Source organism: Pantherophis guttatus, chromosome 3 (genome assembly GCF_059756535.1).
Source record: "Pantherophis guttatus breed Tessera chromosome 3, ASM5975653v1, whole genome shotgun sequence".
In the NCBI taxonomy this organism is placed as follows: domain Eukaryota; kingdom Metazoa; phylum Chordata; class Lepidosauria; order Squamata; family Colubridae; genus Pantherophis; species Pantherophis guttatus.
Window position 1 is genome coordinate 122,632,553 of NC_142065.1, and position 15,870 is coordinate 122,648,422.

The 15,870-nt window shown below is 45.4% G+C and overlaps 1 protein-coding gene across 5 annotated transcripts in view; it reads left to right on the top strand.

Annotated features, from left to right (window-relative positions):
• The window catches only part of SLC24A3 (solute carrier family 24 member 3), a 226,973-nt gene that overhangs the window by 194,768 nt on the left and 16,335 nt on the right, over positions 1–15,870 (top strand). For 4 of the 5 annotated variants that reach the window (XM_034411747.3, XM_034411744.3, XM_034411746.3 and 1 more), the window contains exon 15: positions 9,815–9,927. In XM_034411747.3, coding sequence (XP_034267638.1) covers positions 9,815–9,927 — 113 coding nt within the window. Of the gene's footprint in view, positions 1–364; positions 546–9,814; positions 9,928–15,870 lie in introns of those variants that run through there. The other variant, XM_034411748.3, reaches the window with a different exon arrangement.

Consider the following 15,870-nt stretch of genomic DNA (forward strand, 5'->3'; position numbering starts at 1 on the left):
TTTTATATTAAGGTTAAATTTAAATTAGCATATTGTATTGGGTATGGTTAAATTAGGGATCCAGGGTTATCATTAAAGTTAGTTTTAACGATATTTATGGGATATATTGTTGGGGTTAGGTTTGTAAATATATGCCGTCATGTTGGGGTTAAATCAAAATTATAGTTAGTGTTCAGTCAGGATTATAGTAAAATTTAGCCGAGTCATTTAAGGGCTGTAATTAAGAGGGGAAAGATTCAAGAAGAAAGACTGAATTTTGAAAATGTTGGCATGGGGAAGAGAATTTCTTATCCACTTTCCTAACATGCTTCTTTACTTTTCTTTTCATTTCACATATGTTCCTCACATTCTGTGTTCCTCACAGAATGCATCTATTTTAGAGAATATCCTACTGCAAGATAAAGGATGACAATAATTTATGGAGGGCAGGTTTATAATCCTGATTGCTGATACCTTTGTGTTAAGAAGAGATATTATTACATATAAATGCCTAACGTTGCTTCCCCATGGCAGAGTAAGGGTTAACCCCATTCACCCACCTAACCCTTCCCCTGATCCCTCCTTACCTTGGCCTCGCCTCCCAGGTATATAAGGTATGGCCCAGGGATCCAGATGCACTTCCAGATATCCACCTGTAACAGAAATAACTGATTAATAAAGAACTCTGATTCAAATACATTTCATGTTGGAGTTATTGAGTAAGATCCTTGGAAACACGCCAGAGATTGGTAGCAGAGGATGGTTAACCCACAACTCACAGAAATGGCAGAATCAGGAATCCAGTCCGAAGCAGAAAATAGGATGTTCACCAGAGCCTATATGAAACAGATGGAGGAGCTGCTCTCGAAGGCGCCACAGCGAGAATCGACACGACCGAGTGTGAGCAGGAACATGACCCGAACTTACTGCTCTGGGACGAGGAACTGAGAGAGGAAACCTGCAGCAGCGAAAGAACAGAGCCACCGAGCAGAGACAACTTCCAATCAACCATTCTGAAGATGCTGGAAGCGCCCGCCAGCAAAGAGGAGCTCATTGCGAAACTCCAAGGCCTTCTGGAAAGCCATGGAGCAGCGATGAGCACCCAGGAACCAGAAAATGAAGTTGCCAGTCCAGCAAGGGAAAGGCTTTCCCAAGCTGAAGTTCCGGACATGGACGATTTCATTTCCGTGCCATGCTCCCAGCGGCCATCTTGGAATGGCTGACAACCAATGGGGAGCCGAGATTTAAAAGAAATGGCGCGAACCTGCGAGGACCCCAACACGAATGGGGAAGAACCCGAAAACCGCACAGAAACAACAACACAGGCCTGCAAGAGCCCACCTACTGGGCCCGAAGTGGAAAAAGCGATCGAGACTCTTGCAGCAGCACTCGGCTCCGCATTCAAGCCTCCCGCGCCTGCAAAGAAACACCCCGAGGCACACCAAAGCCAGAGGGACAACAGGGTGGTCACCGGAACCCATGCAGCGACCCAGCCAACATTCCGAGAGACAACGCACCCAGAAAACGACCACCGGAACCCGATCACCTGCAGGATTGATCAACCGCAGGATTCGCACTCACCACCCGCTGCACCAACTACACAAGACCCAGGAATACGAAGGCAAAACAGCTACTCACCAGTCGTGCGACACCCGCCAGGCTTCTCTACTCGTCTGGAGACCATCCAGCAACGACCAGGATCCACCGCCGCCGCTGCTGCCGCCGTCGCCACCACACCGCTGAATCCAGGGGATCCTCGACTTATGTCCATCGCCCGCGCCACCGAGCTCCAGAGGTCCTTGACCTACGACTGCTTCACTCCTCACCTCTTCCCGTTCTTCGCCAGAGATCCAGGGGCCCAGCCATGGCATCCGTCGTCCAGGGAGGGCTACGGGCCCGCCAGGGATGAGTCCAGCCTCCCTCCCACCAGCAGGCCTAGGCCTAGGCCTAAGAGCAGCAGCAGAGAGTTCCTCACCCAACGAGCTCTGGAGCAAAATGAGCGTGCATGCCCAGTCGCCGCCTGTAAGAAGAGAGAGGAACATAGAGATAAATCCATACAGACTAGCAACTAGCATTCCCCCAGCATATTGCGAGTTCCCTCACCTGCAAAACCATGGACAGCTCCAGACTGTGAGTAACTTACCATACAGCTCAATGACTTTGCCAGCTGATTTCCACAAGCTAAAACTAGATGGGACTAATTTCTTAGAGTGGAATCATCAGCTCCAAATTATCTTTCTAAGAGAAAATATGTTATTTTTACTTAATGACCCACCTAGAAAACCTTGGACCTTTGATATAGATTGCCTGCACCACAGGGCTTATTATTTGTTAATGGCAAGTCTATCACCCAGCATATACCCCAGCCTTGGCCACTACTTGACTGTGGCTGAGATATTACAAAAAATATTCAACTTATTCTATAGCAAGAGTGCAGCCACAACCACCAAGATCTCTAGAGAGTTCTACTCAGCCAGGCACAAGGCTGGAACTCCCATGGGTGAGCATATTCTAAAACTAAATGCTACCAGGGCAGAACTTATACAAAGGGGGGAGACTATCTCTGAAGATAGTATGAAGAGTATAATTATAAATTCCCTGGACTCTAGTTGGGAAAACTTTATAGTGCAACTGGATAGCCTCAACATAGAACACCTCTCCCTAGAAACACTTACCAACAGGCTGATAGCTGAGGATAGCCTAAGAAGGGACCACTCCACGAGCTGCAGGGAGAGTAGACCAGTAAAAAGGGTAGAGTTTCAAACCAGAGATCACAACACCCCCGAATGCTTTACCTGTGGCTCCAGAAATCATTATAAGAGAGATTGCCCCAGAAACCAAAGGGACAGAGACTATAATCACCGTAGGGAAAGGCAAGGCTGGAAGTCAGGGTTCCTAGACAGGCACTCACCAGACAGCAGATTCAGGCGCAGAGACTCCCCCAATCCCAGAAACAGGAGGGACATAGAGACAGCTCCAGGGACAGCCAACCAGGGTCACTGTATGGCCTTGGGGACCACCAACCCACATGCACGCAGCCAGGAAAAGGGAACACGTGGCTCATCGATTCAGGAGCCACCAACCACACCAACAACAACAGGAACATACTTATATCATTCACAGCAAAGAAGTACCACATTAAGGTAGCTAATCAGGACAAGGTACTGGTAACAGGAGAAGGGAACACACACATAAATGGGATAGGGAGAATAGAGGGGGTACTGCTCATACCTGAGATACCTCACAATATACTGGCCACACTCAAGCTCAGCAAAGACTTGGGCATTGAGATGACTTTTAAGGGAGGAAAGGCATACATGACAAAGGGTAATAAGGACATAGGCAAAATCATCATTGAAGGGGGGCTCACATACTTACAACCCCAAGAAAATGATTATACAAACACAAAAGCACAACTAGAAAATAGGGAAGGCAAAACAGGTACCCCCGGGGAGACAAAAGAGGTTAAGGCTGGGCACACCACTGAGGACAAACACACTTCTGACACAGCACACAAGGGGAAGCCATCTATTGGCAAACCCATCAGTGATGAATGCGCCCATCTACTTCATAGGAAGTTGGGCCATGCCAGTTTCCCAATTGTACAAAAAATGACTGAATGTTCAAACGGTTTGCAAGTAAAGAACTGTAACAATTACCTAGAGTGTTCCATGTGCAAATGTTCTAAACTCTAAACAAAACCCAAACCAAAAAAGGCCTCTCGCACCACCAATTCGACCTTCCAGTTAGTACACATGGATTTGGTAGGTCCCATGAAACCCTCTATTAAGTACAAGAAGAGGTTTTTTCTAACTATAGTTGATAACTTCAGTCATTACGGGTTCGTATACACACTCAATCACAAAAATGAGGTGTTTCAAAAGTTCAAGGAATTTTACAGGAGGGTAGAAACACGACACAACACCAAAATAAAACAAATAATGACAGATAAAGGGTCAGAGTTCCTATCAAGGGACTTCTCCAATTGGATAAAGAAACATGGAATATTACATTTTACTTCTTTGCCGTTTTCCGCATTCCAGAATGGAGTGTCAGAACGCAGAAATGGTGTATTACAAACAATGGTAAGATGCGTATTAGAAGACGCAGGGCTGGGGCAACACTTCTGGGCAGGCACTCACATACTCAAACTGCACCCTGAACAGGCTATGGTCCAGCGTGGTAAACAAAACTCCTTATGAGGTTCTATACAACAGGAAACCCCAAATAGCTCACCTACACATATTTGGGGTCACAGCGGATGTACATATACTAAAACAATTAAGGCGAAAGGGGGACAAGGTATCAAGGAGACTAAGATTTATGGGATACGAGTCCGGGACAAAAGGGTACAGGTTTATTGACAAGGACAATAAATTTATCATATCCAGGACAGCAGTGTTTCATGAAAACACAAACTGGTCAAAAATACATCTCAACGAAGTGTTCTCCAGGCAGGAAGTCACAGACAATGCAAGGGTCACGAGTAGACTAGACACAGCGGAAACCGAGGCACACGAGAAACAGAAACCCAGACACCAAGGGGTAGCCACCAAGGGATGGAAAGAGGACCACCCCGTCATAAAGGTAGATGCACTCACAGAAAGGGAAGCCAAATACATGCATGACACAGAAACACTACCCAACAGGCCCGTTAGGCACAACAGGAACAAAATGCCAAAAAGGTTTGAAGATTACGTACTATCAATACACACAAACACCACGACACCCAACTCTTACGAAGACATACTTAGGTTGCCACAGGAAGAGAGAATTAGGTGGGAGGAGGCCATGGAGAAAGAGATGAACAGCCTGAGAGAGCTAAATGTGTATACTCCATCCAAGATACCAGACAACAAGGTACCCATTGGGACAAAGTGGGTTTTTAAAATCAAGGAGCTTGAGGACAATAAGACACTGTACAAGGCTAGGTTAGTAGCACAGGGGTTTGCACAGAAATACCCGGAGGACTACACCGATACATATTCACCCACGGTCAGGGCTGAGAGTGTCAAGAGCGCCCTGGTGATAGCAACAATTCTAGGACTAGAAGTTTACCAATTCGATGTGCAGACAGCTTATCTCCACGCGGAACTAGACAAAGAGATCTTTGTCAGGGCACCCCCTGGAAGAAACACACAGAAGAGGGATACCTTGTTGTTAAACAAGAGTCTGTATGGGCTGAAGCAATCCAGTAAGAGGTGGTATGAGTGCCTAGCGAAAATTCTCAGGGACATGGGATTCACAGCCACCTCTGCTGACCTATGCTTCTTCACCAAAAGGGAGGGCACATCCATTGAATACGTGCTTGTTTATGTGGACGATATTCTATACTGTGGCCAGCATAAACAGAAATGTGATGATTTCACTGATAAGTTGGGGAAGCATTTCGCACTAAAAACTCTGGGAAAGGTAAACAAGTACGTGGGTTTCCAGATCGACAGAACACAGAAAGGATTCAGAATCTCCCAAAAGGAGAAGATATTGGAACTACTACACAAGTGCAACATGAAGGATGCCAAGCCATGCGAAACACCCATGCAAGTTGACTTTTCAAAACACATGAACGAAGAAGGTGAAACATTTAAGGACAATACCCTCTATAGGTCTGTCGTTGGGTCCCTTCTATATATAGCCAACTGGACTAGGCCAGATATCCTCCTAGCGGTCAACGTCTTGTCTAGGCACGTCAGCGATCCAAAAACGTACCACTGGGAAGGTGTAAAATGTGTGCTCAGATACCTAAAGTACAGCATAGATGTCTACCTAAGTCTAGAGCCAGTGAGCTCCAAAGAGCCCATATTAACCTGCTATGCTGATGCTGACCGGGCAGGCGACACAAAGAGCAGGAAAAGCACATCTGGCTATGTATTCCTCATCAACGGCTGCCCAGTACACTGGTACACCGGGAAACAAAACCTGGTGGCCACATCTACAGCAGAAGCAGAATACATCTGCCTCTCCAAGGCAGCCAACAACCTGACATGGTTCGATGACCTGCTCTCCAACATCTGGACTGAGCCAGCCTACCCGATAATAATACATGAGGACAACAAGGCAGCCATAGACATATCCATGGCAGATGCTGTGGGCCAGAGATCAAGGCACATAGACATTAAGCATAAGCACGTCAGACAGTTAACGAATATTGGTTTTATCAAGGCCATACACTGCGAGACTGTTGAACAAATCGCTGACATCCTGTCCAAACCTTTGCAGAATAAACAGCACGTCTACCTAACTTCAAGACTAGGTGTACACACACAACATACACACACAGCTCCAACTGTTAGGCATTTAGAGGGGGATTTGTTACATATAAATGCCTAACATTGCTTCCCCATGGCAGAGTAAGGGTTAACCCCATTCACCCACCTAACCCTTCCCCTGATCCCTCCTTACCTTGGCCCCACCTCCCAGGTATATAAGATATGGCCCAGGGATCCAGATGCACTTCCAGATGTCCACCTGTAACAGAAATAACTGATTAATAAAGAACTCTGATTCAAATACATTTCGTGTTGGAGTTATTGGGTAAGATCCTTGGAAACACGCCACAGATATAACTTTTCAATACTAGTTTCTTCTCAGCAAATGCTGTAGAAGAGTTGCTTTTTGGGGGGGAATTGCTAGACTAAATTAACTCTAATCTTTCTCTAACCCTTTAGAGTCAACAGCTATTTTCAAATCAAAAGACACATTGAGAAATGGGAAGGGGGCAGTAATGGATGGCAGCTGGGTGGAGCCAGGGAGAGCATAATTATTAGATTTAATATAGCCTCCCACTCATTGGACATTGGGTATCATATAAAACGTAATGTAAAATGTAATCAAAACAAACATAAAATAAAACAAGACAGCCTGAACTAAACAACTATTAAAACAAGCAAGACAACTCATCCCTTGCGTACATTAATCCCAGGCCTGCGACCAAATCCAGGTTTAAAGGCTTTTCAGAGCCCCAGGAGGGAGAATGCCATCTTGGCCTCAGCATCTGTGGAGGGATGCTATTCCAGAGGCTGGGGGCTGTGTCAGAGAAGGCACGCTTCCTAGGTCCTGAAAGATGACAACATTTAAAAGAGGAGACCTGGAGCACATCCGCTCTGCCTGAATGTACCAGACAGGCAGAACAATGGGAGAAGGGCAGCCTCTTAGGTAACCAGGTGCCATGGAGGGCTTTATATGTAATTCTTATCATTGCTACAGTTATCATTGTCCTTAGGATACAATAATGGTTGCATTTATTATTTGTATTCACTACCAGTGTAATTCAAGTGAAAGTAACTCAGCAATATATCATTATTATTTTCATTTTATAAATCAACATAGTTATCATTACCAGGTATTATTAAACACATTATTATTGAGCCACAGTGGCACAGTGGTTAGAATGCAGTACTGCAAGATACTTCTGCTGACTGCCAGCTGACTGCAATTTGGCAGTTCGAATCTCACCAGGCTCAAGGTTGACTCAGCCTTCCATCCTTCTGAGGTCAATAAAATGAGGACCCAGATTGTTGGCGGCAATATGCTGACTCTAAACTGCTTAGAAAGGGCTGTAAAAGCTCTGTGAAGTGGTATATAAATCTAAGTGCTATTGCTATTGCTATTACATTTATTAATATTAAAATACATAGCAGTAGTTTGGTACATGGTTTCACTAAGTTTATTTCATCTTTAAATCTGTTCTCTGCTGCATTTGTATCTTGTTGTCAATGACTCAAAAAGAAAAAAAAACAGATTCTCTAGAAAACTGGGAATAACCAAATAGACAATACCTCTCTCAGAGAGAAGAAAGAAGAAAGAAAAGAGCAGTAGGGTTATAGTCATTGTGTACTCTAAACTTTGGAGTTTCATGTGAAACTTCACTTTAAACTCTTTATTGAAAGCAATATGTAGCAAACCACGACTGCTGCATACTAAGTTATGCTAATGAAAACAATGACAAAAAACAGGATGAACAGGAAGCCTCAAAGCACCTTCCCCTCCATTCACCCCAAAAGACAAATGTTAGGGAGGCTTTTTAAATTTCTCTATAATAATACAGGTGAAACTCAAAAAATTAGAATATCGTGCAAAAGTTCATTTATTTCAGTAATGCAACTTAAAAGGTGAAACTAATATATGAGATAGACTCATTTCATGCAAAGCGAGATAGTTCAAGCCTTGATTTGTCATAATTTTGATGATTATGGCTTACAGCTCATGAAAACCCCAAATTCACAATTTCAGAAAATTAGAATATTACATGAAATCAATAAAACAAGGATTGTACATAGAACAATATCAGACCTCTGAAAAGTATAATCATGCATATCTACTCAGTACTTGGTTTGGGCCCCTTTTGCATCAATTACTGCCTCAATGCGGCATGGCATGGATGCTATCAGCCTGTGGCACTGCTGAGGTGTTATGGAAGACCAGGATGCTTCAATAGTGGCCTTCAGCTCTTCTTCATTGTTCGGTCTCATGTCTCTCATCTTTCTCTTGGCAATGCCCCATAGATTCTCTATGGGGTTCAGGTCAGGCAAATTTGCTGGCCAATCAAGCACAGTAATCCCATGGTCATTGAACCAGGTTTTGGTACTTTTGGCAGTGTGGGCAGGTGCCAAGTCCTGCTGGAAAATGAAGTCAGCATCCCCATAAAGCTCGTCTGCGGAAGGAAGCATGAAGTGCTCCAAAATCTCCTGGTAGACGGCTGCTTTGATCCTGGACTTAATGAAGCACAGTGGATCAACACCAGCAGATGACATGGCTCCCCAAATCAACACAGACTGTGGAAACTTCACACTGGACTTCAAGCATCTTGCAGTGTGTGCCTCTCCATTCTTCCTCCAGACTCTGGGTCCTTGGTTTCCAATGAGATGCAAAAATTGCTCTCAGCAGAAAAGAGGACTTTGGACCACTGAGCAACAGACCAGTTCTTTTTGTCTTTAGCCCAGGTAAGATGCTTCTGACGTTTGTTGTTCAGGAGCGGCTTGACAAGAGGAATACGACATTTGAAGCCCATGTCCAGGATCCGTCTGTGTGTGGTGGCTCTTGATGCACTGACTCCAGCCTCAATCCACTCCTTGTGAAAGTCCCCAACACTTTTGAATGGCCTTTTCCTGACAATCCTCTCCAGGCTGCGGTCATCCCTGCTGCTTGTGCACCTTTTTCTTCCACACTTTTCCCTTCCACATAACTTTCTATTAATGTGCTTTGATACAGCACTTTGGGAACATCCAACTTCTTTTGCAATTACCTTTTGAGGCTTTCCCTCCATATGGTGGGTGTCAGTTATGGTTTTCTGCACAACTATCAGGTCAGCAGTCTTTCCCATGATTGTGATTCCTACTGAACCAGACTGAGAGACCATTTAAAGGCTCAGGAACCCTTTGCAGGTGTTATGGCTTAATTAGCTGATTAGAGTGGGACACTTTGAGCCTAGAATATTGAACCTTTTCACAATATTCTAATTTCTGAGATTGTGAATTTGGGGTTTTCATGAGCTGTAAGCCATAATCATCAAAATTATGACAAATCAAGGCTTGAACTATCTCGCTTTGCATGTAATGAGTCTATCTCATATATTAGTTTCACCTTTTAAGTTGCATTACTGAAATAAATGAACTTTTGCACGATATTCTAATTTTTCAAGTTTCACCTGTATTGTAGTAGTAATTTCTCCATTTCTCAACTTCTGCTTATACTTTGTTCTGAAGAAAGCTTACATATGCTTTTACAACATCTTAGCTGGTCATAATAAAAGCAGTGCCCAGCTATGGATTTAGAGATCTGCTTCAGTAGTTCTGTTTTGCAGTAATTCTGACTTATCTACTTTCTTGTGTTGCAGGAATGGGTGACATGGCCGTTTCTAACTCCATCGGAAGCAATGTCTTTGATATTCTAATTGGCCTTGGCCTTCCATGGTCTCTACAGACTCTAGCAGTAAACTATGGCTCTGTTGTAAGTTTTACATTTGCCTGAATGAATGAAAGTGCATAAGATGGAAGATAACTTTCTAGACATAAGCAAAACTCAGAAGAAATTAAGAATTAAAGTGGATAACAATTTTGACTGGTACCACCTTACTGTTAGCAAGGACCAATGGCATGGATACAGTTAAAACTGATAGCTTCTCTATATACCTTCTCTACGTAACTAGAAAGGTTACCTGTTGCTTTCATTATTTACTATCCCAATCCAAAAAAACTTTTGAGCAGCTTAGATTTCTTGGTTTCAATAAGAAAATTAAAACGGGAGGTGGGGGGGGAGAATTATATGAGAAGCATAAAATGGTATCATCTAGAACAAGCATGTCCAACCCACAGACGTGGGCCGCTGGACAGTTAATAATATGACCCCACAAAACCCCCCAAAATAAATGAACTTTGTTATTTATATGTGACCCAAGACAATTCCTCTACACTCAGTGCAGACTAGGCAAGCCAAAAAATTGGACATGCCTGATCTAGAAAGACGTGGAGGTGTACTGAAATAGGAATCTATGGTTTAGTAATAGTTATATGTTACGCTCCAAAGCATAAGGATAATTTAAAAATAACCAACAAGTTTGGAGAAATTCCACTTTTCAGTCACCTTAAGTGGACCAGAGTGACTGCACTTATAGTATGTGAAGTAATAGTATTTTTAGCATAATAATGCAAGAATTACCATATTCCCTTCGAATACCTCATAAAGCTAAGGTGCTAACCCAGTTTTAAGTCTTCAATTCCAAATCAAAACTGGGAAGTACCAACATAAAAAATAATATTGACAACACAGAAATATTAAGAGAATAACAAGTTACAGAAAATAGTTTGCAAACTATTATAAGTCATTAATGCCTACTCTCCATACACTGCTAGACCTCTTAGAAATTTGCCTCAATCCAAGTTCCAAGATCCTTTGCAATGGATTTACAGTATATACTTACACAAGCACCATTTCACATCCAATGCTATTCTACAATACATATAAATATATTTATAATTGATTGTAGAAGATTTACAAGAAAGAAAATAAGAGCTGTTTTCAGAATTTAGAAGTCAAAACAAAACAATTCTGTTTACCAAGTTTCAGGGGTACATAAGCTAGTATCCAAGCAGTCAAAATAGAAAAGGGAGCACATGGGAGCAAACCGCTTTATAGAGTCAAAGCATTGATTGTTTTGTTTCTGTGGAACTGGATGTTCACTATCCATCAAATGTAAAAGAAGCCCTTCCTGGCATAGCAGCTTTCTGAGAGGAAGAAGAAAGATAAAATAATCCTATTGCATTATGAATTGATTTAGACCCACTAATGCAGTCCCAAGAATGGTCCCTGACAAAACGTAAGGAAGAGCGTTGTAAAGATGAGAGAAACCTGAGAGTAATCCAGTGTGGTTAGATGACCTTACAATTAGACCTGAGGGAGCTTGAAAAAACACGAGCTGAGTATAGATGAAATAGTAGCTGCTGCAAGAACTTGTCTTTGGTTAAGAGTAGCTCTTCACTGACTGTCTTAATTGTGTTAATTTGTCAACACTGATTATCCAACAGTCAGGGTGCCCTCCTTTTTCTGCTTGAATCTTAAATATTGATTTCCAGACCCTTGTCTAAGTCTTAACCTGGTTTTGCTTTTGACTTCTAAGTCTATTTGCTAACTTTCTTTCTCTGGCTACGAGGAATTCATTTGTGCAATGAGATCTTGGACACTATAACTTTGCTGTTCGAAATCCCTGATATAGTCCTATATAAATATAGTTAGATAATAAATAAATACAGTAAATGTAAAATGTAATGAAAAAGAATGTGCCTTTGAGAACAGTATTACTAGAAAAGAATAAACAGCATCAATTTGAACTGACCTATTTAGGGATAAGTAAGATTTGCTAAATGCAAAATAAATGAAGTCAAAATCCATGTCTAATGGACAGCTTAAATTAGACTTTAATAGGAACTGAAATTTATATTATAGAACTATAATGACTGTAACATAATTTAATTCTTCAATACATTCCATCCTACATTTAATAAAGTAAAGCAACCAGATTTGGGGTTGCAAAAATCTGGATAACTGCTAGATGATAGCAAAGTCATACAATCTGAAAAATAATAAGAGAAAATGTAAACCTTTTTACAGATGGTACATGTTATGTCCTTATAAGGACATCCGCCAGGGGATTGGTCACTTCCACTGGCGGGAAGTTTGAACAACTGTCATTGGCCAGCTGGCTGGCCCAAGCAGAATATAAGGAGGCTCGGGAGCCACTGCCGGCAGTCTGTTTTACTAGTCTAATAAAGTGCTGAATGGACCAAGAGCTGAGTCGCGTTTCTTTCCGGCGCCGATCTAACACTGGCGACGAAGGACTAGAGAAGAACCAACGAAGAGCTGCAAGCCAACTGCCCCCTCAAGCAAAGAGCTGAAGCACGAGCTAAGTCACAACCATGTCTGGACCACAAATCTCAATGGCTCCATTCAATCCGAGCACTGAGAAATGGAAGTTCTTCATGGTCCGCTTCAGGCAGTTCCTGGTGGGAAGCGGCTTCACAGACTTAGACGACAGCAGAAAGAGGGCTCTCTTCCTGGCACACTGCGGCTTGGAGGTCCTAGAGATGGCCATGGACCTCGTGGCACCGCTGGATATCGAGCAGATGCGGTGGTCCGAGCTGCAAGAAGTGCTCCAGGACCATTACGCCCCAGTAAGCACGCCTCTGGCCAACCGATTCGATTTCCACCAGAGGAATCAAGCAGAAGGAGAATCGGTCAAGGAATTCATTTCGGCCCTCCGGAAGATCGTGGCCAGCTGCGAATTTGAAAATGTGGACATTCAGCTGCGGGACCGCATCGTCTTCGGCATGAGGGACAGCACAGTCCAGAAAAAGCTCCTCAGCCAAAAGAAAGTGTCCCTAAAAGAGGTCATCGAGGAAGCCACAGCCGCCAAGTCCTCCGACAGGGCAGCAGCCGCAATGAGAAGATCCAAGGGGATCTACAAGGTCCGCAGGAACCTGCAGCCATCATCGGACGAGACCTCCACAGGGTCGGACTCTGATTCTAAGATGGCCGTCCATAAGGTCACAAGACCCCAATGGCGGGAAAAACCCCAAGATGGCGGACGGGAGGAATGCTGTGCCAGCTGCAAAGGGGACCATCCACGTGCCAGATGTCGCTGGCTGGATGCAACTTGCAGATGCTGCCAGAGAAAGGGCCACATTGCAGAAGCCTGCAGGGCGGCAGAGCCAAGTTTCGAGCCTCCCAGAGCCATGGACTGTGAATACCAGAGGACATCCAAATGGTCCCAGTACCCACGGCGAGACGGCAACGGCCACCCTAAGAGCAGAGGGATCCAACAGACAACAATTGCACATGCTGCAGCAGAAGGGTCCGACAAGTTCCACATGACCGTCCACGTGGAAGGGGCCCCATGCCCCATGGAAATAGACTCAGGCTCACCGTACTCCATCATAGCCTGGGACCCGCTAAAAAGAATTCAACCGCGGCTATCCAGGAAACAGCTAGAGCCGTTCCAAGCGAGGTTGGTGGACTTCGGAGGGTACTCCATTGGCATCCTGGGACGGACCAACATCTGGGTGAAGTTCAAGGACTTCGAAGGACACCTCCCCATCGCCGTCATTAAGGAAGCCCGTCCAACCCTACTAGGCATGGAGTGGTTCAAGCCCCTAGGGCTCACAATTGGCGGAATCAACAAAATTCAGGCTAGCGCACTCGACCACCTCTTAGAGGACTTCAAGGACGTCTTCAATGTGAGTCTAGGTAAATTTCTGGGGAAACCCATTTCTTTCAATTTAGACCCCAAAATTGTACCCATTCGGCTCAAGCCCTGCAGAGTTCCGTTTGCCCTCAGGCCTAAGGTGGATGCCCAACTAGATAAATTAATTGCCCAGGGCATTCTGGAGCCGATTGATCATGCGGCATGGGAGACCCCCATTATGACTCCCATGAAGCATGATGGATCTGTGCGCATCTGCGCCAACTATAAGTGTACCACCAACTGGGCACTGCCGCAGAGCGCATATCCTGTGCCAGTGGTGCAACATCTGTTGCATTCGCTTGGCAGCGGGACCATTTTCGCGAAACTGGACCTGGCCCAGGCTTACCAGCAATTGCCAGTAGATGAAAGAACTGCGGAGGCACAAACAATCGTCACACACAAGGAGGCATTTAAGTGCAACCGTCTCCAATTTGGAGTCAGCGCTGCCCCGGGGATATTTCAATCAATGATGGAACGCCTTCTCCAAGGTATTCCTGGGGTGGTACCTTACTTTGACGACATACTAATCTCTGGAAACTCAGAAGCCCAACTAATGGAATGGCTCAGGCTTGCTCTACAGCGGTTCCAGGCGAAGGGCTTAAGAGTTAGAAGGGACAAACGCGTTGTTGGGGTCCAGGAGGTTGAGTTCCTGGGCTATTTAATCGATAGCAAGGGCATCCACCCCACCAAAAGCAAGGTCAGGGCTATACACGAGGCTCCAGCCCCCAAATCAAAAACGGAGCTTCAGGCATTTCTGGGTCTGCTGAATTTTTATAGTGTTTTTCTGAACCAGAAAGCCACCGTTGCTGAACCGCTCCACCGCCTGCTAGGGAAGGCGGTAGAGGGAAGTGGGAAGAGGAAGAAGAGGCAGCATTCCAGAAAATCAAAAGTCTCCTCTCCTCCGACAGCCTCCTCATCCAATGCCATGAGTCGCTCCCACTGATCCTGACCTGCGACGCCTCACCATATGGAGTCGGAGCTGTCCTCAGCCACCAGCTGCCCAACAGCACCGAAGCCCCTATTGCTTACTTCTCCAAAACCATGTCATCAGCGGAGTGGAATTATAGCCAGCTCGATAAGAAAGCCCTCGCCATCATAGCCGGCATTAAACGCTTCCATGAATACCTGTATGGAAGGTCGTTTACGATTGTCACTGATCACAAGCCTCTACTTAGACTGCTCGCCAGGGACAAGCCGACGCCACTCTACATGTCGCCCAGGATGACACGGTGGGCCATCTTCCTCTCCGGTTATGCCTACAGATTCATCCATCGCCCCAGCAAGAACATCTGCAATGCTGACGGCCTCAGCAGATGCCCTCTGCGAGAACCAGTCTGTGACCCGGCACCTACCCTCAGACTTCATCACATAGACGATGACCAGATGTGCCCGGTGTCATCTGCCACAGTGGCAATCCACACACTGAGGGACAAGACCCTCAAACAGGTACTTTCATGGACATTGAGGGGTTGGCCGACGGGAAGAGTGGGCGAAGAATTCACCCCATTCATACGGAGGCAGCACAAACTGGCCACCATGAACGGCTGCCTCCTCTGGGGTGACCGGGTCGTGATCCCTCCCACATTACAGAAGAGCACCTTGGAAACCCTCCATAGCGGCCATCCGGGCATAGTTCACATGAAGGCGCTGGCACGGAGCTACGTTTGGTGGCCCACTTTGGACAAAGACATAGAGGCGTGGATTGCCAGATGTGACCCGTGCCAAGCGACGAGACCAGCATCCCCTCAAGCACAGCCGACAGAGTGGGAGCAGCCCAGTGGCCCATGGTCAAGAATACATATCGACTTCGCTGGGCCAATGAACGGGAAGTCCCTCCTCATCGTCGTGGACGCGTTCTCAAAATGGCTGGAGGTCATCGCGATGCCATCCACCACGACAGATGCCACCATCAAGGCACTCCGCCGCCTATTCGCCACACACGGGCTGCCGGACGTCCTGGTCTCTGACAACGGCCCGCAACTCACAGCCAAAACCATGGAGGATTTCCTGGCAAGTCAAGGCATCCGGCATGCCCTCATCGCCCCGTACAGGCCAGCTGGAAATGGACAGGCTGAAAAAATGGTACGGCTCACGAAGGACACGCTCACCAGGATGGGCCCAGGAGACTGCAGGAACAAATCGACAAGTTCCTGCTA